The sequence below is a fragment of the Anastrepha ludens genome, chromosome 2 (genome assembly GCF_028408465.1).
Source record: "Anastrepha ludens isolate Willacy chromosome 2, idAnaLude1.1, whole genome shotgun sequence".
In the NCBI taxonomy this organism is placed as follows: domain Eukaryota; kingdom Metazoa; phylum Arthropoda; class Insecta; order Diptera; family Tephritidae; genus Anastrepha; species Anastrepha ludens.
In genome coordinates, this window is record NC_071498.1 from 152926844 (window position 1) to 152951193 (window position 24350).

General features: G+C 37.5%; 2 protein-coding genes across 2 annotated transcripts; one reads left to right on the plus strand and one right to left on the minus strand.

Annotated features, from left to right (window-relative positions):
• Positions 1 to 235: 235 nt before the first annotated feature.
• On the minus strand, positions 236 to 7858 carry LOC128855625 (pre-mRNA-processing factor 39). Its single transcript, XM_054090679.1, has 8 exons — positions 7746 to 7858; positions 7341 to 7438; positions 5986 to 7081; positions 5709 to 5929; positions 5441 to 5566; positions 3388 to 3662; positions 782 to 2065; positions 236 to 696 (listed from the first exon to the last, which is right to left on the minus strand). Exons 1-8 carry the CDS (start codon positions 7783 to 7785, stop codon positions 432 to 434), a joined length of 3405 nt encoding a protein of 1134 aa, XP_053946654.1. The 5' UTR covers positions 7786 to 7858; the 3' UTR covers positions 236 to 431.
• Positions 7859 to 11761: 3903 nt separating this feature from the next.
• Positions 11762 to 17631, plus strand: LOC128855626 (titin homolog). Its single transcript, XM_054090680.1, has 6 exons — positions 11762 to 12224; positions 12287 to 12433; positions 12574 to 12821; positions 13004 to 13300; positions 13379 to 14381; positions 14446 to 17631. The coding sequence occupies exons 1-6, from the start codon at positions 12036 to 12038 to the stop codon at positions 17047 to 17049; spliced, it is 4488 nt and encodes a 1495-aa protein (XP_053946655.1). The 5' UTR covers positions 11762 to 12035; the 3' UTR covers positions 17050 to 17631.
• The last annotated feature ends 6719 nt before the right edge of the window (positions 17632 to 24350 follow it).

A 24350-nucleotide genomic window follows, 5' to 3' on the forward strand; every position in this document is an offset into this window, starting at 1 on the left:
TATTCATCAAACGAATGTAAATCGGGTGAATGTTTGCCTTGGAAATCATTCATTTTTCCTTGTTTTCCCAGTCACCACATGTCGTAGATTACAATTTCATATCCATGAGTTTAAGTTCTTCACTCTCACGACGTATGTCAACATTTAAATATTTCCCCAAAAACTTGCCGCCTGCCGAAGGTTACGTACATATGCATATGCATACGTAGCTTTACAGATGCATTGCTTACCAGAATATCGTATAGAAAAAGTATATTGTATTTTTTTTGGTCAACAGAAAGTCTTAAAAAATTTATACAACGTGATTCATTATTGCATTAGTACTAATTAAAGAATTGTTTAAAAATAATAATAAATTTGGTGATGATTGGTGCTGGGACTGATAACATTGTATAAAATTTAAGAAGAAATTTTATACGTTTGCACTCGATTTAATAGTAATTTCCATATCCGCTCCATTGCCCATAGTTTCCATAACTCGAGCCATACTGCCAATGGTTGTAGTAGCCATCATATGATTGCTGCGTTGTGTAGGCACTACTATTTTGTTGCCCATAATAAGCTGAATTTGCCGAATTATAGTTGTAACTCGAAGCGGTAGCGCTGACGCCGTTATTATATGCTGATGATGCAGCTGTGTTTGACATAGAAACTTCTTTGCTGCTCGATGAGGATTTGCGGGAAGGACTTGATTCACTGTAGGCAAAAAATATATATTAATAGTGAGTAAACATACGTCAGTTCTAAAAAATTAATTAATTACAATATGTTATCAACTTACCGCTTCTTTTTGGCTTCATTTGCCTTGCTCAATGCTACTTGTAGTGCTCGCTGCGCATCTTGCAAACCCTTGGCCGTGCTGCCGAAATCTTCCAAGAACTCAACTTTGCGCTGCGCAAATAGCACTTTCTGCTCGGGATCTATATTTTCACGTGCCATAAATTTGTCCATTATTAGCACCACCTCATCCTCATCCACTTTTGGTCGTTGCAATACCAAATCTATCATTTGCAGTGCCACGCGCGTATTTGCCGCATCTTTGTCCAATGCCTGCCGCAGCACACGCAATCCGCCATCCAGATCATCGCAGATTTTATTCAGAAATCGTGCATATTTAATCGCTAAACTGCCAGCGATTGTTTTATTCTTTGCCGTATTTATATAATGCTCATACAGTTCACGACATTTGCTCATATCGCCACGCCGGCGTTCCACATTTATGCGCCGATAGGCAACCTGTAGTAAATTTGGACATTTCTTTTCGAGATTTTCCAAAACCATGGAGGCGCGATCAAAATTATTTTGGCACTCTTCAAATGCTGCCCACATTAAATGTAGACTTGGTTTGTCGGGATGGTGGATTTCGCATGCCCGTCGATAAACATCGCTGGTGATAGCCACGATACCTGGCTGATCCAATTGTGTCTCCAGGTAGCGTATCATCTTCAGCCAGAATTCATCATATAATGCACATGCGATTAGACAACGTTCAAAAAGCACCAAAATACGAGTGCGATCGCCTTTTTCAATCTCGAAATCGAGATAATCTTTCCAATTCTTAAGTTGGCAGCGTTCGAGTGGCTTCACATGGAAATATGGGCGCTTTATGCCTTCTTCAAAATTCCAACGAGCAGTCACTGCAGCAACGGTGGCCTTATGTAATTTGCGACGAATCGAAATAATTTTGTCTTTTATAGCTGCCTCTTCCTCTTCACTGAGGTTGCTTAAATCGCCGAGGTCTTCTGAATTGAGTTTTTCGGTGGTGGCTGCAGCAGCGTCTGTTTCGCGGTCAATTTCGATTGCTTCGCTAATAGAAATTACTGGTGTTTCATCCTGATTACTATCAGGATCTTTTGCATTTGGCGATTTGCTGCCCCGTTCTTCGTCACCTTTCTTCTCATCATGGGATTCATGTTCCTTTTCATGTGAAACACTACGTCGACTCTTAGAACGAGACGACGAAGAGCGAGACGCACTACTTTCGCGTAGTTCAGCCCTCACCTTCCTCAATTCCTCAGGAGTTATGGTGCTCCCAATGGAGTGTTGATTTATCAAGTCTTGGAAACTGAAAATAAGTCAGAATACCATAAGCTTAGTATGAATGACCAAATACGGGCAAATTTTTTAACGCGCGACATAGGTAAATGTCAGAAATAAAAATATTAAAATTTCGAGTTATTCGATGTACTGCCAGCATAACAGCAACACAATTTAAAAAAATATGCCGGGGCTTTGCTTTGCTGTGCACTATGGCGGGTCGATTTAAAAATCGCTCATTGCTCTGTGAAAATCGTATTTTAGGGATCAAAATAAGAAACTTTGCCGAAGGAACCATACCTCTAAAACGAATTCTGATGCCCCCCAATTTGGGTCGATCGAAAAATCCCACTTTGACCCATTTAGAGTGCTCCAATCGAGTCCAAATGTATGACCGACCCCCACTAACTTTGGACGGCCGATCCACCCATGCCAGCGGCACACCCCTTGGAACTCCCCTGGGGGATTCCCCCATACAATCATTTCAAAATATCACCATTTTTGGCCTTTACATGAGAAAAGAAACTAAAAAGTTCGACCCAAATTGGGGGACATAAGGATTCGTTTTAGAGGTATGGTTCCTTCGGCAAAGTTTCTTAGTTTGATCCCTAGAATATGATTTTCACAGAGCAATGGGCGATTTCTTTGCCTCCCCACAAATCGACCCGGCCTACTGTGCACGTTTCAACAGCCGAAGCTACAGAACAGCACTATTGAGTTTCTTTCAGCTGTGTTGTGACTTCAACTGCGCCGCAGCTCAGTCACAGTACATTCTCAATTTTTACTCTTATCAATGTACTGCAACTTTAACTGCGAAAACTCAGCAAAACTTAAAAAAAAAAAAACAAAATAAACTAAAAAAAAAAAAAAAATAAACTAAAAAAAAAAAAACAAAATAAACTAAAAAAAAAAACAAAATAAACTTAAAAAGAAATAAACTTAAAAAAAAGAAAAATATTAATAATAAATAAATAAATTAACCTAAAAAAACTAAAAAAATAAAAAAGCTTAAAAAACCTAAAAAAAATTATTAACAAGTGCTTGTGAGCATCATATAAAATAAATTAAATTTGAACTATTTATGCAGAATAAATCTTTTTGAACTGTCGGTTTTTTTATTTTTTAATATATTGAAGTAGAAATATTTATAATTCAATATAATAGAATTCAAGCATTGAATTCCTAGTCATCGAAAACAATTTTCTGCCCTTATGCTTTGCATTTATAACTCGAAATCTTAAAGAATTTAAAGTTTTAAAACCGTTATCGCTTCGAGCATCTCGAATCAATGGTTTTTAAACGGTGAATGTTTACTACACATAAATATTTTTTTTCCTTTGATTTACTTACTTATCAAAATGACCACTATAGCCTTGAGTTGGAATGGCTAATAAACGATCGTAGACCTTTACAACGTTTTGGTAATGCTTTGATTCACTCTCCCATTTAACGTAGGCATCCCAGAGCTTGTCGGAGCGGAACTCCAGACCACAAGCGTCTACTGCACGCTCGAATTGTGACCGAATATACGATTCATCCTCGGCATGGTTGCTCTTTACGTGTGCTAGGTAATGGATCCAGAGATCCACTGACAGCGGAATCGCTTCCAGACCGCGTTCGAAAACCTAAATTTTAGGCATTAATTTGCATTTATTATTAGTATCAAGTGGTTGTTGTGCAATTTGATTGTAGTAGTTGTAATAGTCGTCGTTACGGAGTAGCAAACGCGCGTGACCATTAAGTGGAGTGAATTAGAAAAGAGAAGAAAGAATGTTGGCAAATGTTTAGTTGACAAAATGTAATCCACAGATACTTAGCTTGATTCTGTTTTGTTTCGTTTTGTGCGTATAATATTTCTTAAGGGGATATGATAAGGAAAATTTGGGAAGGAAAAGGCATTTACAGAGTTATCGAAGTAATATCGCTTGGGATGACTGCCGGACTATGAAAATTTCTTTTTAATAACAAATGCATTTGACTTGGAAAAAGATTCTCATAACAGAGACAACATCAAACTTTAGAGTTTTCCATTTGACGGAAATTTGGTCTCTCGGTTGGATTTGAAAGCAGACAATTTAGCTAAGCGAGTAAACAAATATGACTTTATCATTGCGAAACCGTAGTTACTTGAAGAGGAGTTTCTGTTGTAAAAAAATATACAACATACTTCATAAATTTTAGCGGAATGCTGTTGAAGTACCAGGCTTCGGGGGGATAAAAAATAACCGGACGACTCGTATAACTCGACTGTCCATCCTTTACAGGTTAGGATGCACCTGATATGCAAAAAAAAAAAAAAACTTTCCAATTGCCCTAAAAAGCAACTGTTTACAGAAACCTGTTGCCATTCGTACATTGTGAAGAAAGGCTCCACCACATTGGATGCGCAACATTACTTATACTACTACTAACGCCTTTCGAAGTGATTATTGTAAACTTCCTGGCATATGGGGAGAACTGATTTTTCGAAGTCTCGCTTTTGTAGTTTCGAAAGCGCTAAAAAGTAGTATTTTTCAAATAGATATTACTAGTGAAATTATTACGTTGGAGTTAGGGATTTAAAGTCTGGATAGTAGGTGCTGATTGGACAGGGATAAAATGAAACCACACGCACTCAACAATACACCAGTACACATTGTTTGCGAAGCTGGAATTCATGATTTATATACATATAAATACAATTTATTTGTTTATATAATTTAACTTAACTTAGTAACATAACACAATTAATTTCATTTCACAAAAATTTCATTTAAACGCCATTTGTACTTACGCATGGCCTGTTTGTGATGCATTATGCAAAAGAAATGCTCTCGCTGCCTTAGATAAGTGTAGTGCTGACATTCAAGTTTTTATTTTTTCTTTCATTTTAAACATACAAATAAAATTTAGTAGACACAGACGTTACGCGGAAATTTTTAAAAACAAAACTAAAATTAAAGTAGTTGACTGTACTGCCATTAGAATTTTTGTTTAAGAAAATCATTGGTAAGATAGACTCTTTGAGTTCCACCGAATTCTATTTGTTGCTCTAAGCTGGAGATTGTTGGAAGAAAATGGCGCCTGTTAGTTATTTGTGCAAGTGAAACTATACAAATTAGTAATAAAAGATCGAAAACCGATTCTGGCATATTTTTGGCGCCTTAACAACACCGTCTTTCTTTTCGCGCTAAAAGACGTGTACTTTACACGTACAAAAGTGCTGGTGATATAAATAAAATTAACACCGAAAACTACGTTGAAGAACATCGCTGCCCCTGATTCGATTTGAGGTTTTTCTGTTTTTGTAATTCCATTTATTAATTGTAATTTTTAAATTATAATAAATTGCATTATAAAATGTATATTGGAAAATACAAAATATCGCAAGTATATTCATGAATGGAATTTGATCTGTACTCACCGCGTTGCAATTGGCCTTAATGCCTTTGCGCTTCTCGTAGTCAGCATACTTGCGCCAATATCCATAACAATACGGATAGTGTGATAGGAATGCATCGTAAGCCTCACGCGCCGCCTCGGCATCAGACTAAATAATTACAAAATGTTTTTAATTATTTAAAAAGTAGCAGCCATGACATAACCAAGCAAGTGCAAGTAGTGAACTTATGCTCGTACAACTTTTGTTTATTGCACCAGTAACTGCTAATAATTAATTAATTTATGCATACCTCATTGTCTACATACTGTAACAAGTATGTCCATCCTGTGAAATCGGCAGGATCCTCTTTAACGGCACGCCAATATTTATCTAGATCTGGTAAGCGTTTACGTTCCTTTTCTTTTTCTTTCTCCTTTTCTTTCTCTTTTTCCTTCTCCTTTACTTTCTCCTTCTCACGTTCACGTTCACGTTCTTTTTCTTTCTCTCTCTTTTTCTCTTTGTTTTCGCTTTCTATAAATTCAAATAGTTCAAAAATTATTGCTCATGACGGATCTGAAACCACTTACCTCCAGAGCTACTTTCAACTTTGGGTTTCTTCTCTACGGTTACAATGGGTGTAGCATCGTTACTCTCTGACGTTGGACTCATTGGGTTGTATTGTTCATCGTTTCTTTTCTTTGAGTCCTCTAGCTTACGCTGTTTTTCATAATTGCAATCGCTCTTATCGGCGTCAATAGCTTTGCGTTTTTGACCAATAGACTCCTTAGCGACAGATTCTGTAGAATTACTCTTAGTGGGAGTCTTAGGCGATGCAAGCGGCGATTTCTTTTCGGCTTGACCGGTTGCAGTTGGCAACTCATCCTCTGATATTACTTCGGCATCTGCAGGCAATTCGGCGCGCTGAGGTGCTGGAAGTTCGTCGTCAGATACCTCTTCCGCATCATTTATTTCGGGTTTTGTAGGCAAAGGCAACTCATCTTCCGAAACTAGTTCAGTGTTTACAATAGTTGCATTACTGGCATCCGCACAAATTCCAATGTCTTCTGCAATTGCCGGCTCAGATAGTGAATCGTCTGATTCCATTTTTTCATTATTTGTTAATACAGGCGGTACTTTTGCTTCAAAGTCATCCTTTTTAACGTCATTTTCTTCACCCCCTCCAACGGATGGTAAACTATTGGCATTGTCACCGGCTAAGGAAGCTAGTAAAGAACTTTCTACTGCTCCAGTCTCATTCGTTCCTTCTTCGTTTTGTACATCTTCCGAAGTCTCGGAGTGTCCACAAGTTGGTCCGAAAGGAAACGAAGAACTTTTTTCATCGATTCCTGTTTCTGATACAATGGGCACTTCTGTGACAACTTGCTCTTCTTCTTGTACGGTGTACATTTCAATATCTTCTTCAGCCGGTTGATGGTCTTCCTCAACCAATTGTTCTTCATATACAATGCAGTCATCGTCTTGCGGTACTTCTTCAACTATTTCCTCCGATTCTACAATATGCTCCTCATATATGATGACATCATCATCTCCATCTGGGTTGTCAATTATTACGCCTTGGGCTGCTTCTTCCAACATTTCTTTAATAACGTCAGATTGATCTTCAGCAGTGTCAGTATCTTTTTCATCTGTCTGTTGAACTTCGTCCTCGTCAGTTTCTACAATCTGTATGGAAAAAACAGTTAATATCATTACTATTCATTTCTATCAACACGTAACATATAAATATGGGTTAACTCAGCTTCGCATGACTTGGTTCGATAATTCAGTTGGCCCTTGCATGAAATCACATTCGCTGTAGCAAATCATGTGTAAATGGAACTTCGCCACATTTACACAAACATGCATTTTATCATCAATTTTATAATATCGACGCCAAGTCAATGTGTTTGCTAATTTCTACTTTTTTAACAATGTCACTAACCTGTTCCTGCGCGCCTCTTTTTGTTCGTCTAGACGAGCGTATTGGTGTTGGAGCAGCGGGTGGTGCTACAACTTTTCTGCCGGATCTCGTTCGACGAACTGAAAAATTATTAGGGAAATCAATAAATCTTTAATAAACATCGTAATGAAAAGCAAAATACAATCTAACTTATTTTGCTACTTTACTATGCTTCTAATACATATTTTTATCGGAGGCTTCACGAGGCTCACGTTTTTCTCTTCACATAGATGTCACAAGTACAAAATCAAGCATACACAGCAATGCGCCAATTTTCGGAACAAAAAATTAGTAACCAAAACAAAAACGTGTAAAGCTTGTCCACATCGCTTTAGCTATCTCTACAATGATATATTAGTTTTATATATGCACTTTATGTATAGTTACCTGGATTTTCACCAGAAACGTTATCTTCTTTCGACGCCATTTTTTATGCAATACAAAAGTAATCTAGGCTTTTAATGCGCTGACAGCAAACAGGGTTGCATGAAGGCAATTGCACAATACCCGATACAAAAAGCGATAATTAATCGACAATCGAATCGTGATGGCACTCAATTATCAGTTGGCCCTGTCCACATTAGCATATACTACAACGGATAATTAAAGTATGTTCACATATGCCGTATATAGCAATAAGTCCACGAAATTAATATACCCGTTCACATCTGGCAGATGACCTGCAAAATTGACAATCAGCTATCAATACTTCAAAGATTTTTCTTCATAGCAATTGCTTTGGTGGAATATTTTGGAGTTTTTGGTTTGTTTAATTATTAACGATATGAAGCAAAGACAAGGAGAAGGAATAGTTAATTTAATTGCGCAATTGGCTGCTAGTAATAGAGAGCTCGAGGAAATCCGTACACGACGTCTACTGAGGTTGCAAGAAATTATGGGCACAATACGCATTCGAAATTCGATATTTCATTTTATTTTAAGTAATAAGAGGACACACGCTTTTTTTCTGTTATATGAATCCAAGTTAATACCTAACAAAAATTTTATTAGAATTATGTCTACAAACCTGTTTTCTTTGCCGACCGACACCCATTTTATTTAGTTTTTACTTCGAAGTTTTTCTTTACACGCGTAAAAATAATGATCTACAATATTACACAGAAAACACAGGGTTGTATGTCAAAAAGTATGATTATTATCTAGGATTATTTTATAATCTCAGATTTTGGGAGAACAATTTCGTAAGCTTTTTGTAATAAAATTGTGCAAACTTTGGCTTTGGCGACAAACTAATATTTTCAAATTAAAACTACTTGTTTTTTATGTAACATGCACATATGTATAACATTCAAATTTGAATGTAAAATTAAAATATTACAGTTTTTCAATCAAACAGCTTTTCGTCCTCGATAAGTCATTATAAGGGCCTCCGTACATAGGTCACATCGTCAACGTATCATCAGCGGCACTACGTTATTTTTTAATGACGATGACGATGCACATATTTGTCTACACACATTGCAACCAGCTATCGTACAAATACGAGTTGTCAATATGTCGAGCGATGAAAAGGAATTTATTTTATTGCACTATCTTCTCCATCGAAGGAAAAATAAAAAACAAGAGGTGCTGGGTGAATCCGTACAATAGGAATAACTCAAACAGCAGATTATTCGTTGCCACAAGGGAGTTTACAAGAGGATAATTACAAATTTCAGACTTTTGCTTACACAAATGATTACAATAATTATAAATTTCTGACATTTTACAGAATATTTAAAAATGATTTTAAGGAGCATGTAGACATTTTGAGGCTGACTATTCAAAAGCAAAATACCAACACAGAAAATTAAAAACAAAATACAAGCGTACAGTATATTTGACGACTCTGCTGTATGATACGCGTCATGCTGCATTCTTGCTATGACGAGTACGAGCAGCTGAAGTGACGTGTGCGGTTTGCCATTTGAACACAAGTGTGCGTCAACGAAGTGTATGGCTCGCGTACATTTTGTCGCATACACTACGATGACGATACGACCCGTGCGAAAAAACTATTTCTATCATTTGGTGTTTAATGCGACGAGATTCGAGCCTGTGCACTTCCCAATGGTAGTCACGCACCAACGCAACAATAGGGTTATAATACTATATTGCACCTTCCGAATTGACTACGACGTCATGCCCCTAGAATATACAAACAAAAGGAAGGGGAATTACTTGTTTGTGAAGAGGAAGAGTAGGCGAAAGCAACAGAAACTACCAAACAGAATAATTCGTGCTTTACAATTTACCAAGCCATTCATTGAATATTAAAAAAAAAGTAATTTATCCTTCTTTTGTTTGTTTTGTATTATTATAGTTCATGACGTTCGGGGCTTTCGGAAAACGCCACCTTTAGTTTCTGTATACTGCGCCTTTTATACCATTACAGTATGAACAGAACGAGTGAACGTACAAAATGGCAAATTTAATAAAAGGTGAGGCAAGTATGGTGCCTCTGCAAATAATTAAAATATAAAAAGCATACAATAACTATTCCATTTCGAAAATTTACAATCTCTCCCTATTCCCCCATTATTCGCCTTGTGAAAGTATTGCCAACAGAGTTTTATTAGCATTGCTATAAATAATGTGCTAAATTCTGTCTCATAGTCAACATTAAGAAATTAGCTATCGACGGTCAAACAAAACACACCTTACTAAATTGGCTTGTGAAAATTTACCTTGGCTTGCATATTAAACTAGAAGCATTGCCAGTTCAAAGTGTGTTTCTATTCGCAGTGGTACCAGATTTTCCAAAAAAATTAGAGCTTATTCACAATAGACTATAACATATTGACGACGACGCGTCACGACGTAACGATATGAACATTTTTTTACCTGAAAATGTATTTTCAAAGCTGCAGCGACATATATTCCGAAAAAGTTTGAATTATTTTCATTACTTCGTGAAAACATATTTTGTAATTGTGTGTTGTGTAAATGCGGAATTAATTAGTGTTATTTTTTTATCAGTGTTGAAACATGAAATACGTAATTATAAGTAATTTAATTAAATAAAGAGCATTGTAAAAAAAGGCTGCACTTTCAAATTCTCAACATTAAGAATGAAGAGATTAGGAAACATTTCCTTCGAAAAATCATTCAAGCACATCAAGAGGAACCGAGAGAGAATGAGAGAGAGCGAGAGAGAGAGAAAGAATATATATCTAAATAAATTCACAACATTTGCAGAGAATACAAATAAACAAAATTTACAAAAAACGGAGAAGGGTCGACCGGTGTAGGTAAGCGCCGGACACAAACCGTGACAACAACACGCACTACTCCGAGCGTTTATCATCCGCACAAACACAGCGATTCCAGGACCGCAGCAACGGCACAAATTACCACAAGGCAATACCAATAAGCACAAGCACAAGCCAGGAAACGGTAATAGGCGCCAAAAAGTAGGCGCCAAAAAAATTAGGACCAAAAAACGTCCCAAACAGTAGGCACCAAGGAAATATAACGCCAAAAACTAGGCACCAAAAATATATTTCCTGCAAGTTTGTAACAACAAACAAGTGCCAAAAAGTAGGCAGTGTTATTACTCACTAGAAATTAGCAACCACCAGGAAAAACTGAAGAAAAATAGCCTAAAATGTATCTAAGATATATGTAAGGTATATCTCTCTCTCTCCTTTTCCTCTACATTATATCTTGTTTCTCTCTCGCGGAATGAAACTGCCCAAAACGTTGCATGGCCCTGAAATTTTACATTCCATTCCCGGTCGTCCATCGACACCTAAGAAGTTTCACTGCAAAAAATGTATGTGTGTAAAATAAAATATATGTATATCACAATTTTGATTGCTTCAACGAATTAAATAACAATTTTTTAAATGATGTGTTAATTTGTATTACTATTATTTAAATAATGCATAGAGCCCTGAATTATATACATATATTGAAAATATTCTATTCACTAAATAGAGTATTTATTACATTTTTATACGAAGCAAATGCAGAAATGTATTCTACGAACTAAGGTCCACCCGACCGCTGTCGTTCGTGAAATATATTGGCTTAACCTCCCTTACACAACAAGCTCTTAGCTTTGGGAGTCAAATAAAACAGATCTATTATTATTATTATTATTATTATATTTATTATTATTATTATATAAAAATTAGGAAAATAGTTATACTCATATAGTCAATACTTTCTCCTTTATAATAAACCTACTAGGGAAAGTCTACAGAAAAAAGTAAGACGTTTTCCTAGTTTTAAGTTACATAATATATATATTTTAATCAAATTTAAAATTAATTTTATGTGAATGTCGGAATACGCCTAATGGAATACTGAATATATATTTTAATGCGTAAGAGTGGGATACCCTGAAATTGTTGTCTAATGCTTCTTCTTCTATAATTCCATTGACAATAATTATGACAGACTGGGAGTAGAATTTTTCGATTGCGGTGGTGTCTTTAACTTTTCACGAATTCGATAAATTAAAATATGAAAATGTCTTAATGGCTTAATGCAATTGATATGATTAATGTGTACTAATATCAAACAAATATTGTGGAAAAGTAATATTTTAGAACGGATAATAACAAGGTTGCTGATTAACTAATTGGACCATTACAATAGTCCTTTATGTGGTGGACACCCGAGCGATACTTTTTTTAACAACGGCTTGGCAAACCTTCGGTTTCTGTGAGGATGTCGTTTGCATTTAAGATAGACAAAGCGTTAAAAGCGAACTTATATAAAATTTGTCGCCTTTGCGGAATCGATAGAGACGAAAAAGTCGACATATTAGAAATTGGAACCCCAGACGAACAGCTGCCGGTGGATTGTGACGGCGAATTAAAGCTCCATCAAAAAATTATACAATGCATTGGGATCACAGTAAAATGAAATCCATCTATACGCGTAACAAATTTATTATAATTTTATTTAATACTTCATAGGTCTGTAAGGACGACAAAATGCCACAAAGTGCTTGTGTACTATGTGTGGATAAAATCAATGATTTTTACGAGTTTCGTGAAATGTGTTATGCCACAGATGTACAGACTAGAAAATTGTTGGGACTGAAAGGTGGATCTCAGAAAAAAGTACGAAATTATAAGATTATTTTTAAATTCTCATATATGTATTTTTATATATATATACATAAATATTAAATATATGTGCATATATGTGTATATATCTATATACCATAAATGTATATGTATGTATTTACTCTCCTTTATAGAATATAACTGCAGATGTCAAGCCAATTATTGATATAAAGGAGGAAACGGGTGTGAAGCGAGGTCGAAAACGCAAGTCGGATGAAGTAATAGCAAGAGAAGAAGTAGCTGAAGTTAAGCGCGAATCAGCGCCAGTACCAGTCAGCAATAAAAAGCAACGTTTGAACGAGCCACCACCAGAACCACCAACTAAAAAGAAAGGCAAACTTGGGAAACAATTTGATAAAACGGTGAAACCCAAAGAGGAAATGTAAGTATGTATTTAAGAAAGTTTTGGTATTTTGGTTTGTTTTCATTCAAAAATAAAATTGGAAACCTTGCTCCTTGTAAACATTTTGGCCATATGACATTTTAAGTCTGTAGATCCAATTTTATGGTATAAAATTACCAAAGTTGATAATAATTTTATTATTATTATTATATTATTAACAGAAAAGAGGAGCCTGCGGAAATAGAGAAACCGTCTACTACAAATACTCCAAATGTAACAAAATTCCGGCAAGTTTGCAACATTTGCGATCAGCGTTTTGGTAGCAAAGCGAAATTGGACCAACATGTCGGAACAACACATTTGCCTAACATTCCACGTTACGTTTGCACGGCTTGTAATGAAACAATAAAAAAAACTAACGACATCAAAAGCCATCAGTTATGGCATAAATTATCCAAAACACCCTATATCTGCGGTCACTGTAATCAATCACTGATCAGCTCTTATGCATATTCCAGGTACGTTTTTTTTACCTTTCTAAACATATTTCTAATAAGACATATCGATTGCTAAATTTATGCAACACATTTTTACAGGCATCTTCGGGATCATACTGTGGAAATACCGCCAAATCTTTGGGTACTTGATCGTGAATGCCCACAATGTCATCAGACGTTCTTAACAAACTTTCTGTACAATACTCACACTTGTGCTGTAAAGACCAAAAAGTGTGCAGGTTGCAATCGCCAGTTACGTAACGAAGTCGAGTATCAGCGTCACGCAGCACATTGCGCAAAAGTTTATTTAAATTACTCAAAGCATATACCAGTAGCTGCTGCAGCAGCCGAATCCACAATTCGCATTAAAAATGAGAACGACGTAGAGGCAGCTGCCGCCGAAGCGCTTGCACGAAATGCTGGCATATCACTTAACATGGCACCAGTAGTGTCGTTAACTCGTATATCAACACCAGAAATAATGGCTGCCAGCCAGGGTACCAATATGCCAGAATATACTAATGAAACTAGCGTTACACCGGCGGATGATGCGAAGACACCAGGGAAAAAGGGTTGTAAGAAGGGAGTGTCTCGTAAAGATCTTAAAAGGGTCGACAACTTATTAAAATCAACATTGGATGCACTTGTGAGCATTAAACATGAACCAGAGGTGCATGTGGAAACAGAGCCTGAAACACCTGCAACTGTCGAAGAGACTACTAATAAAGAAAAGGATTCAGGAGTTGTAGATGATGATAATTTTCCGCATAGCGATGATTTTCACCATGGCGATGATGACGCAACCAGCGAAGATAATGGGGATGAGAATACAAGTGCTAGTATAGGTACTAAAGATATAGCTATAAAGCAAGAGCCAGTGGATGAGAATGCCACTCAAACCGCTGTAAATATTAAGCAAGAAGTGATTGACGTGGACAACGAGAACTCAGCACCTGCCGCAAAAATGCCAGTATTAAAATTGAAAATTAAAAAAGAACATGGCACTTTAAATTCATCAATAGTAGAGGAGCAAAGTGTGCGAGTTGAAAAGAAAAAGAAGAAGAAAAAACGAAAAGAAACCGAGCGAAATAAGGATAAATTGGTAAGTTTACGTTTTAACATAAAATACAACAGTAAATAAAGCAAAATCAAATTTATCTTTTTAGTTGGAGGGTAATGAAAATGCACAAGAGAATCCAGCAATACCTGCTGAAACGGAAAGGGGTGGGGACTCTCTGCCCCATGCAAATATTTTGAGGCCCATCAAACAAGAGCGCTTAGATGACGTCGATGAAGAATCTGAGAGCAATATTGCAGACAGTAGTGAAACTATGCAGGCGGGAGCAACTGTTATGACAACCATACCTATACCCCAATTCCAAATATCTGCTGTTTCGAGTGGTGTCGCCTTTGGCGATAGTATTACGACACCTGACGATAGGGAAGCTGATGTTGAGACTAGCGATGCTGCAGCAACGCCAGATATTACCACTGATGAGGGAGAGATGGAAGACATTAAACCGAATAAAGCTGAATTAGATCTTTTATTCAAAATAACAAGTATCAGCTCTGGCGTGCAGATGGATCAGGAAACAGAGGCAGAAAACGCCGTCGAGTCAGCAAACGCCGTCGAAGCAGCAAACGCCGTAGAGGCTGTAATTGAAGCCACACCTGCAACCACAAACGTTGTTTCCGAGCAGGTGCCTGAAGATCGAATTGGCAGCGTTTGTGAAGTGGTACACCGTAAGCCAGCTAAGACATCGCCTAAAACTATTAAGCATAAGGCGCCGGAGCAAAAGTCGCGGTCTGTGACACAAGCACGTGCGGCCAAGGCATTCAAATCGACAGCAGGGGTTAGCAAGAGCAATACAAACACGATCAGTAGTGCTGGAGAAACCAATATTGGCGAATACTCTCAAATTCAAATTAAACCCGAGCCAGTTGATCGTGGCTATGAAGATGTGTTTAATGCATTTGAAGCAGCCAAAAATCCAACTGAGGCCCAAACACTGTTTGTGGATGAAGAATTGTCAATGAGAGAAATTGCGGAGCAAGAGTATTTGAACAATATTGATTTCACAAATATACAAATAAAACAAGAAAAGGATGTTGAAGTGTCGGACGTGGAAATGACAAATACACACATCGTGGCAAATGCCATACCAAATGGCATGAAATGTTCCAACGGTGAAGAATCTCAATATTCTGGAAATGAAGAAGATACAGATAGTATGGACAATGAAGAAACCGATGATGAGGAAGATGATGATGACGATGACGATAATGATTGGGTAGGCGTTAAGAAAGAAGAAGAGGAAAAACGTGAATATCGTGAACTTGAATTGCCGCCGTTGTTATCAACAGACGACTCCGAAGTTGCCGAAAATCAGAGCGGGCATGAAGACAAATTGGAGACCGAGTTAAACAACGCTAACTTAGAGTGCCCAAGTGAAGAAGGTATCAATGCTACTTTAGTAAATGAGACTACTATGAGTACTTTAGAAAATGAGCCTATTACGAGTACTATAGAAAATGAGCCTACTACGAGTAATTTAGTAAATGAGCCTACTATGAGTACTTTAGAAAATGAGCCTACTACGAGTACGTTACTTACTGCCGAGCATTCAAAATCAAACGAAGCAGAGCTTTTACCACCCCCGTTCATGATAACAGGCATTTATAGCCAGGCGGATTGTGATGTGTCTAATCAATTTCCAGCAATAATCGACACATCGCCCCCTCCCGTTGAGACGGACTACCCTGATGCTATAATGGAACTGCCCGATGAAGCGAATACCTTGAAAATTGCGAATGTCGTAGCTGGTTGTTCGAACAGCTTCGATGATTATCCCAAACAGATGGATGAGGAAAAATCGTTCATAACATCACCCGTGGAGGCGATGGAAGTAGCCGATGTGCCGAATGCAAGCACTAGTATGGCAACTGATGATCACACTGATCTACCAGATAGTATACCACTTAAGAGTACGGCAGAAGAAGCGATGGATATCACGCCAGCAGCTGAGACTATGTGCATAGAGGTAAGTCAAGGCAAGGATGCCCTACTTGAAGCCCAACCATTCTCGGACGGTAGCGCAGAACCAGTGACCGCAGTCGATACACCGCAAATTGAACAGTTGAACTCGAATACAAACATAGTCCTCGACATACCCATCCAGAGCGATACTACTGTCGCTGTTGGCGAGGCTACTGAAAACGTAGTTGAAGAGGCACAAAATGTGCTCAATCACGAGGTCGTGCAAGCACAAGCAATTCAACGGTTAACATTAGAAGTCACTGAGCCCAACCATCAAATCGCAGAAGAAGCGGAAAATCTTTTGAACGAGAGCGTAGTTGAGGCTCAAATGCAGCAACAGCAAGCATGTCACACAGACGCACAGTCTGAAAGTGTTGTGTTGATGCGACTGGACGATCCCGAATCTGAGAAAAGTTATAGCAACGCAAGTAACAGTAACGGCAGCATTGACGGCAGCAACGGTAGCGGCAGTGGCAGCGGAGTTGTCAGCGCTAGCGGCAGCATTGGCAGATCGAGCCAAAGCACAATGATCAATAATCCATTCATGCTAGACGACAGCAATATAAATGAAATCGCCGAAAACAATAACAATGCAAATATCGAGCGTGAATTACAAGATGACGTTGCCGCTACGTCTACTGCGAGCACGAGCGCAGCGAACGTTGCTGACAATGCCGCCGAGGAGCAAAGCAATGCGATGTTAATAGACATGAAACCGTACGACATAACATGAAAACAAATATAAGCAAGTAATTAATGAATAAAGTTTAAATAATAGAGCTAGGAATGTGGCGAAAATGCAGATAGAATGAAAGTAAGAAGCGGGAGTTCAATTAGTTTAAGTTTATTATTGGTAATCATATTTAGTTGGTTTTGATAACTTCATGGCGGTCGCTTTCTCTTGAATTATTTCAGTGATTATTAAGCAATTAGGTCTATTTAAGCTTCATTTTTTTCATTTGTTAATTTTTGTATTGATTAAATAAATATTTTAGCGTAAGGTTGATCGATTTAAAAATGTTATAATAGAAAAAGTAAAATTCCTCAAATTGCAGAACACAAATAAAAATTTTAATAACAGGATATTTATAATTTATTATTCTAGTTTATTGATTACTTTATTTGTTGGTAAAGTAGCTTAAAACGAAATTTTCAAAAAATATTTCTAAAATTTGGTGGATTTAGAAGCAGGATTAAAAATTTTTTCTCCAAACCCCAACTGTGGTCAAAACCTTGAGCTACTTTACTAGAGTAACACCAATTCCCTTGATTTTGTGTATTTATGTACACGCACACACACATATATGTTCATGTTCTAGTTTATACGTAAATATATATACATGTATTTATATGCACCAATAAGTTAAGTGGCAGCGTCACGCAAATATGCATGCGTCGAAAATCTGGTTCCATTGCACCAACACATGAAAAGTTTCGTGTAATGAAATGTTCGCTATAAGTTTTTAGCTTATGTATGTGGAAATTCAACAAAGATTTGTTAACTATATGAAACAAAGAAGCATAATAAGTACATCTATTTTCTTTTGTAAGCAAATATTACCAGAAAAAATATATATAATCACATAATGTAGAACACGTATGATTTGGTAAGGCAAAAAAAAAAAAATAATAATAATAATAAAAAAGTAAAATACCAACGCTGTCGAAAATACAGATCTGTCTACATGTTTTTTTTTTATACGAGACTGACTTCAGTGATCTAGGAGTTTCAAGAGTGTCTGTGGACGTCTCGATTTTGAGAAAATTGGGGGATAAAAATCCATAAAACTGGGTTTTGAGTGTTTTTACGCCTTCTTTTCTCAAAAATCTAACTTGCCAGAGAGTTCTACTTATATTAAAATTAAAGGCCGGATGCACCGTAATGCAAGAGCATAAAAATACATAGGAAATCAGTCTCGTATAAGAAAAACAAAAAAACACAAACAAAAAGGTAATTTTGTAGACCTGTATAATTGGTTTAAATATGATAATTGTATGAAAAAATAACAAACAATAAGATTCATAATAAATAATTTTTTAAAACAATAATTTTCAGGTTATTTGAATAAAATTTTTAATATTTGGCCATCGATGCGCGCAAATGTTGACCTAACAACGGCTCTCCCACACATTTATGGAGAAGTTTTACTGTTGTTACAGCAATGATTTTGATGATGAACTATTAAGGGGTTATATACAGTTAGAATTTTCAAAAAATTGATTTTTTTCATTTTATTTTTTTGATGTACATATTTTTAAGAATATATACAGAAAATTTAATATCATGGTGAATCTTTTCGAATCCGGTGAATATTTTCGAAGTTACACGCAAATTTGAAAAGGCGTTTCAGAGTGCTTCAAAGAGCTTTTCAAACTTTAAACGCGTTTTTCTGCAAATGGTGTTTTCAAAGTCGGTGACCAACATTACTCGAAAACGGCTAAATCGATTAGTCTCAAATTTTAGCACAAGCTTCTTAAATATATTTTTTAGTAATTATTTTTACTTTATTATTTATTATTATTTTGTTATTTCCATTTAAGGCCGAAATGTTGGTCAAAAATCGATTTTTTTGATAAACCGCCATTTTGTAAAAAAAAATTATTTCTTCCAATAATTAATAGATTTAACATTACTTTAACGAATTACTAGATTTAACATTACTTTAATTTCAGAGGATCCAGTTCAGAGATATAGTGGTCACCGCAAAACGTGTTTTTTGATAGGAGCTCCCGGAGATCAGCTGTAGCTCCTTCCCAAATAAATATTTTTACTAATACTAAGTCTTAAAATACAGTTAAAAGATAACATAATATGTATACAAATTTATTGATCAATAAATTTAAAAGTTTTCTCAGAAAAGATTCTGGAAAATTCGCTTTTTTCGGCCTTCTAAGTGTATATAACCTTTAAATATAGTAAATTCAAAGCGGCTAAACCTAGTAACACTTGAATTAGGCACATTGGCATGGCCGAAACTCAGCAGAGGTCGTTCAAAATGCCTGCTAAACTCAACAGAGAGGATGCAAGACCTTTGATAGGTGCATTGATCGGCCATTGTCTATTAACTATGCTAGAATCTGGTAGTTCCATACTACGATTATTGTAGAAGCTGCTCTAATACAGAAGTGGAGGAAACTATAGACACCTCATTTGTGAGCGTGAAAGATTAGCTAGAAGAAGGCTTTACATGCTTGGTTACACACATTTTTAACAGATGTAGCGGATATAGCGAATCTTTAGCTAACGAAGCTAAGCGAGTTATAAAAGCCACAGGATGGTTTAAAATGGATCTCATAGTCTAAGGAGGATGTTCCAGTGGTATCACAACGGACCAAGGACTGGTCTAAGTATGTCATATTGGCAGTCATCAGATCTACCTACCTACCTACAACAATGACGGTGCCGATATATACCTTGAAGATTCACCAAAGTGTTTTACTACTGCCGAGATATATACATACATAGATAGATTTATGCAAATACTAAAGAATTTAGGCACACCAGGGGTCCAATACCTACTTACTACAATATATTGGCTTTTAATTGCTACTATCCTTCATGAATATTTCTCAAAAGTGAATTTTTTGTATGTATACATTTTTATAGCAGACGTTGAGAAGTACTTAAGATCGATGCGTTTGCAACAATATATGCGCATCTTTTGTCGCTTGAATATACCTACATATTTGTTGTGATCACATTTATTGAAATGCGTTCATTTGAAGGATTCGCATTGATTTTTTGCGTTTTGGTAGGAACACTGTTATTTTTGTGAGAGATATACAGTGTTCGGCACTCGAAATGTAACCAACTTCAGACCGCTCGCGCAGCTGATGCATGGGCATCCCGCGTAACCTTGGCACCATTACGTTCTGGATACTGTAGCAGGTTAAGCTCCTACTTATCCAGAATCGACCCTGACATACTAAATATGTGTCCGGGATGTGAAGGTACCCCGCACGACGCTAACCACCTTTTCATATGCCCCATCAAACCCACTCATCTAACACCCCTTTCGCTCTGGACCCAACCTGTCGAAACAGCAAGTTTCCTGGGCCTACCGTTACATGAGCTAGACGAAGACGACCGGTGATTACACTACACTGACAGCTCAAAGTTACTGCTACAACAACAACAACCACAACAACGAAGGGCCAATAAAATAGCGAAAGTAGTGAAAATATCTGACGTTGCATCCGCCGCATTCTGAAAAATGAGATCGCAGTAATTGCTTCGCTTGGCCGAAAGCGGTCAACTTCCGGACATTGTGTTTTCTGACGAGAAAATTTTTCAAATTGAGTAATTTGTAAACTCCCAAAACGATTGGGTTTATTTGACCGACCGTTCATACGAAAATTTTAATCATTGATTGGCCACCAGGAGGCAGCACCTGCCTCAGGTAATGGTTTGGGCCGCTGTAACCGCAGACGGGCGCTCTCCAATCGTTTTTATCGAGCCTGGTGTCAAGGTAAATGCGAAATATTATCGGGAAAGTATTCTGGAGGTTGCTTTGAAGCCGTGTGCAGACAAACATTTCGGTGGCAGACCATGGACGTATCAACAGGCCCCGGCACCGTCTCACAAAGCTCGAGTGAACCAATAATGGCTAAAAAACAACGTTCCAAACTTCATAACGTCCACACAATGGCTCTCAAATTCACCAGACGCGAATCCGATGAATTATTCTCTTTGAGTCATTTTGGAGAGCAAGGTCCGAACTAAAAGATTCACCAGTCTCGAGGCGCTGAAAAAAGCCATTGTCCGTGAGTGGGTAAAAATACCTGCAAGTTACATTCGGGCAGCTTGCGATTCGTTGCTGGATCGTTTCAAGGCCATAGTCAAGGCAAAAGGAGGTCATATCGAGCAAAAGTAAATTGATTTTTAATTTTGTATTATTTTCACACATTTTTTACTTTGAATTAAATACAAGTAATTTTCTAAACTAAATGCATGACCTTTTTAATTGGTTACAGTACCGGACCCTGTAGAAGATGGTCACGACTGTGTGTTTACTCATCACTTGCGTAAAACTAACTGTAAATAAAAAAATAATACACATATTTATTGTGTTTGTTGCCATTATGAATAGGCATATTCAGTTTTCGTAACTTTATGCGTATTCTTCACGATGTGTTCGGTTAGGTTCGGTGTGAGCTTGCGCAGAAAGCAAGAAAATTATCATTTGTCGCACAATGACATAGCAAAAACTTTAAATAGTCCGAAAAGTACGGTGAATTGAGTCAAAAAAGTTTAATGAAACTTTATCGATGGAACGAAGACCTGGCAGTGGAAGAAAAAAAGGATTTCCGTTGGGAACAAAAGCCAACAAATGGTGTCATTATTTCGAAAAAAGCTGATTTTGAGATGCTGCAAAACAGGCTCGTATGTCGGAAAGATACGCAAAAGAGTGCAAAAGTGAAGGTTTACGATCATGTAAGAAGATTGTTGGACCCAATCGAAATGATAAATAAAATAAGAGTAATAAAACACGTGCGTGAAAATTATTGTATATAGTAAAGATTTTCATAAATATGGCTGGGCGGTTATAGACGATGAAATATACGTAAAAGCAGAATTTAAATAGATTCAGGACGCTGAGTTTTATACTGCAGCCAAGAGGAAGGAGTAGTCCCAAGTGCCTTTAAGCTAGAAATATTGGACAAGGGCCTAAAAAAATGTTTGGTTTGCCAAGCCATCTGTCAATATGGTATGAAAAGCAAAACGGATATGGATGGATATTATGAAACAAGAAATTTATATGAAAGAGTGTTTGCAAAAACGTTTGTTGCCATTTATAAAACAATATAAATGCTCAGTTCTGTTGCGGTCCGATCTAGAATCGTATTATTATATCCGTTCTACAGGGTGGGCCAAATAAGACCTACTAATGTCACGCAGCAGGTCCATAGTTTGCCTAGCAGTATGCGCAGTTGTTCTGTCTTGTCGAAACCACAAATTAGGATACTGCTCCGCCATTGGCCGCAAAAAGTTTTCAATCAATGTTCTGTAAGAAGGTCCTGAAATCGATTCCGGCGTTTCATCCTGATTTTCGAAGAAATATGGACCGATAACTCTAGTGGCCATAACACCGCACCAAACAGTAAATTTAGATGAGTGCAACTGATGTTGGTGTGTTGCCCTTGGATTTTCAGAGCCCCACAATCTACAGTTTTGTTTGTTGACATAACCATTTAAATGGAAATGCGCTTCATCCGACATCAGCCGATATTTACGCTGCGTTAAAACAATTACTCGTTGACAAGAATAGAAGAACTCGATAATTTTAATGCGTTGTGTTGTACTGTAGGGTTCCATAATAAATTTCCAACAATTCAATTATAACCTACAAAAAGAGAAAAATAAATATGTCAAAAAATAAAAAAAGTTATTTGCGCCTAACATTAGTAGGTCTTATTTGGCCCACCCTGTACAATGAACTGGTACGAAAAACATGGGGTAAATATTGCTCAAAAGGGCCACAACCCTCCAAACTGCCCACAATTGTGACCCATAGAAAAATATTGGGCAACTGTTAAAAGAAAATTGCTAAAAACAAATAGTTAAAAATGAATTGGCAGACAGCGGCAGATACCGTAAAAAAAAAAAATGGTGCCCATGACCTAATGAAAGGAGTCAAATCTAAATTGCGCACCTTATACAACCACATCACCGGGTACTCGGCAGCAAAATTTTGCCCGCTCATTTTACTCGTATTCACACACTCAACCAATCAGTCACTGGTGAGATGGCAACGAAGTAATATGAGAGAAGACTTTGTTTAATTTTTTCGTATATCTCCAACACAATCGCATTAAACGACACGCTATCATGAGCCCGGTCAGGTCAGCCAATCAGCTGATTCCTTCGAAATTGCTGAGAACCGGTTAACGGTCTAATCTTGGCCACGCCTCTGCGTTCGTACATCGTGTATACTGTAAAATAGCATGCGTCCATGCCGTTGTCGCGGTGATCGATATGATAGAGTAACTTCTGCAGTCATACGCAAATTTAATTTTTTTTTTTAGAAATAAGCGATTGGAAGTTAAGTGTGCTCTGCACAACCCATAAGAAGGGTGATCCTGCAATCTGTGCCAATTACCGGGGAACTAGTCTTCTAAATATCGCCTATAAGGCTGAAGCCCACCATCAACCAACTGATTGGACCTTATCAGTGTGGCTTTAGACCTGGAAAGTCTACCATCGACCAAATATTCACAATACGCCAAGTCTTGGAAAAGACCCATGAAAGGAGAATCGGCACACACCATATTTTCGTCGGCTTCAAAGCTGCATTCGACAGTACGAAAAGGAGTTACCTATATGCCGCGATGTCTGAATTTGGTATCCCCGCAAAACTAATACAGCTATGCAAGATGACATTGCTCAACACCAGAAGCGCCGACAGAATTGGGAAGGACCTCTCCGAGCCGTTTGATACCAAACGAGGTTTCAGACAGGGCGACCCGCTGTCGTGTGACTTCTTTAACCTGATGTTGGAAAGGATCGTACGAGCCGCAGAACTTAATCGCTCAGGCACAATTTTTTATAAGAGCGTACAACTGTTGGCGTATGCCCATCATCCGCCTTAGTTCTACCTTCTCCAAACTGGATAAAGAGGCAAAGCGAATGGGTCTGGTGGTGAACGAGGACAAGACGAAGTGCCTCCTGTTATTAAACAAACAGTCAGCGCACTCGCGTGTCGGCACCCACGTCACTATTGACAGTTATGATTTCGAGGTTGTAAGATACTACGTTTATCTAGCAGCCAACATTAACACCGATAACAATGTCAGCCTTGAAATCCAACATAGAATCTCTCTTGCCAACATGTGCTACTCTGGACTACGTAGGCAATTGAGTAGTAAACACTAAATAACACTCTACAAGGCTCTCATCAGGCATGTCCTAACATATGGCGCAGAAGCTTGGACGATGACAACATCCGATGAAGTGACGCTTGGAGTGTTCGAGAGAAAGATTCTGCGGAGGATTTTTGGACCTTTGCACGTTGGCAACGGCGAATATCGCAGACG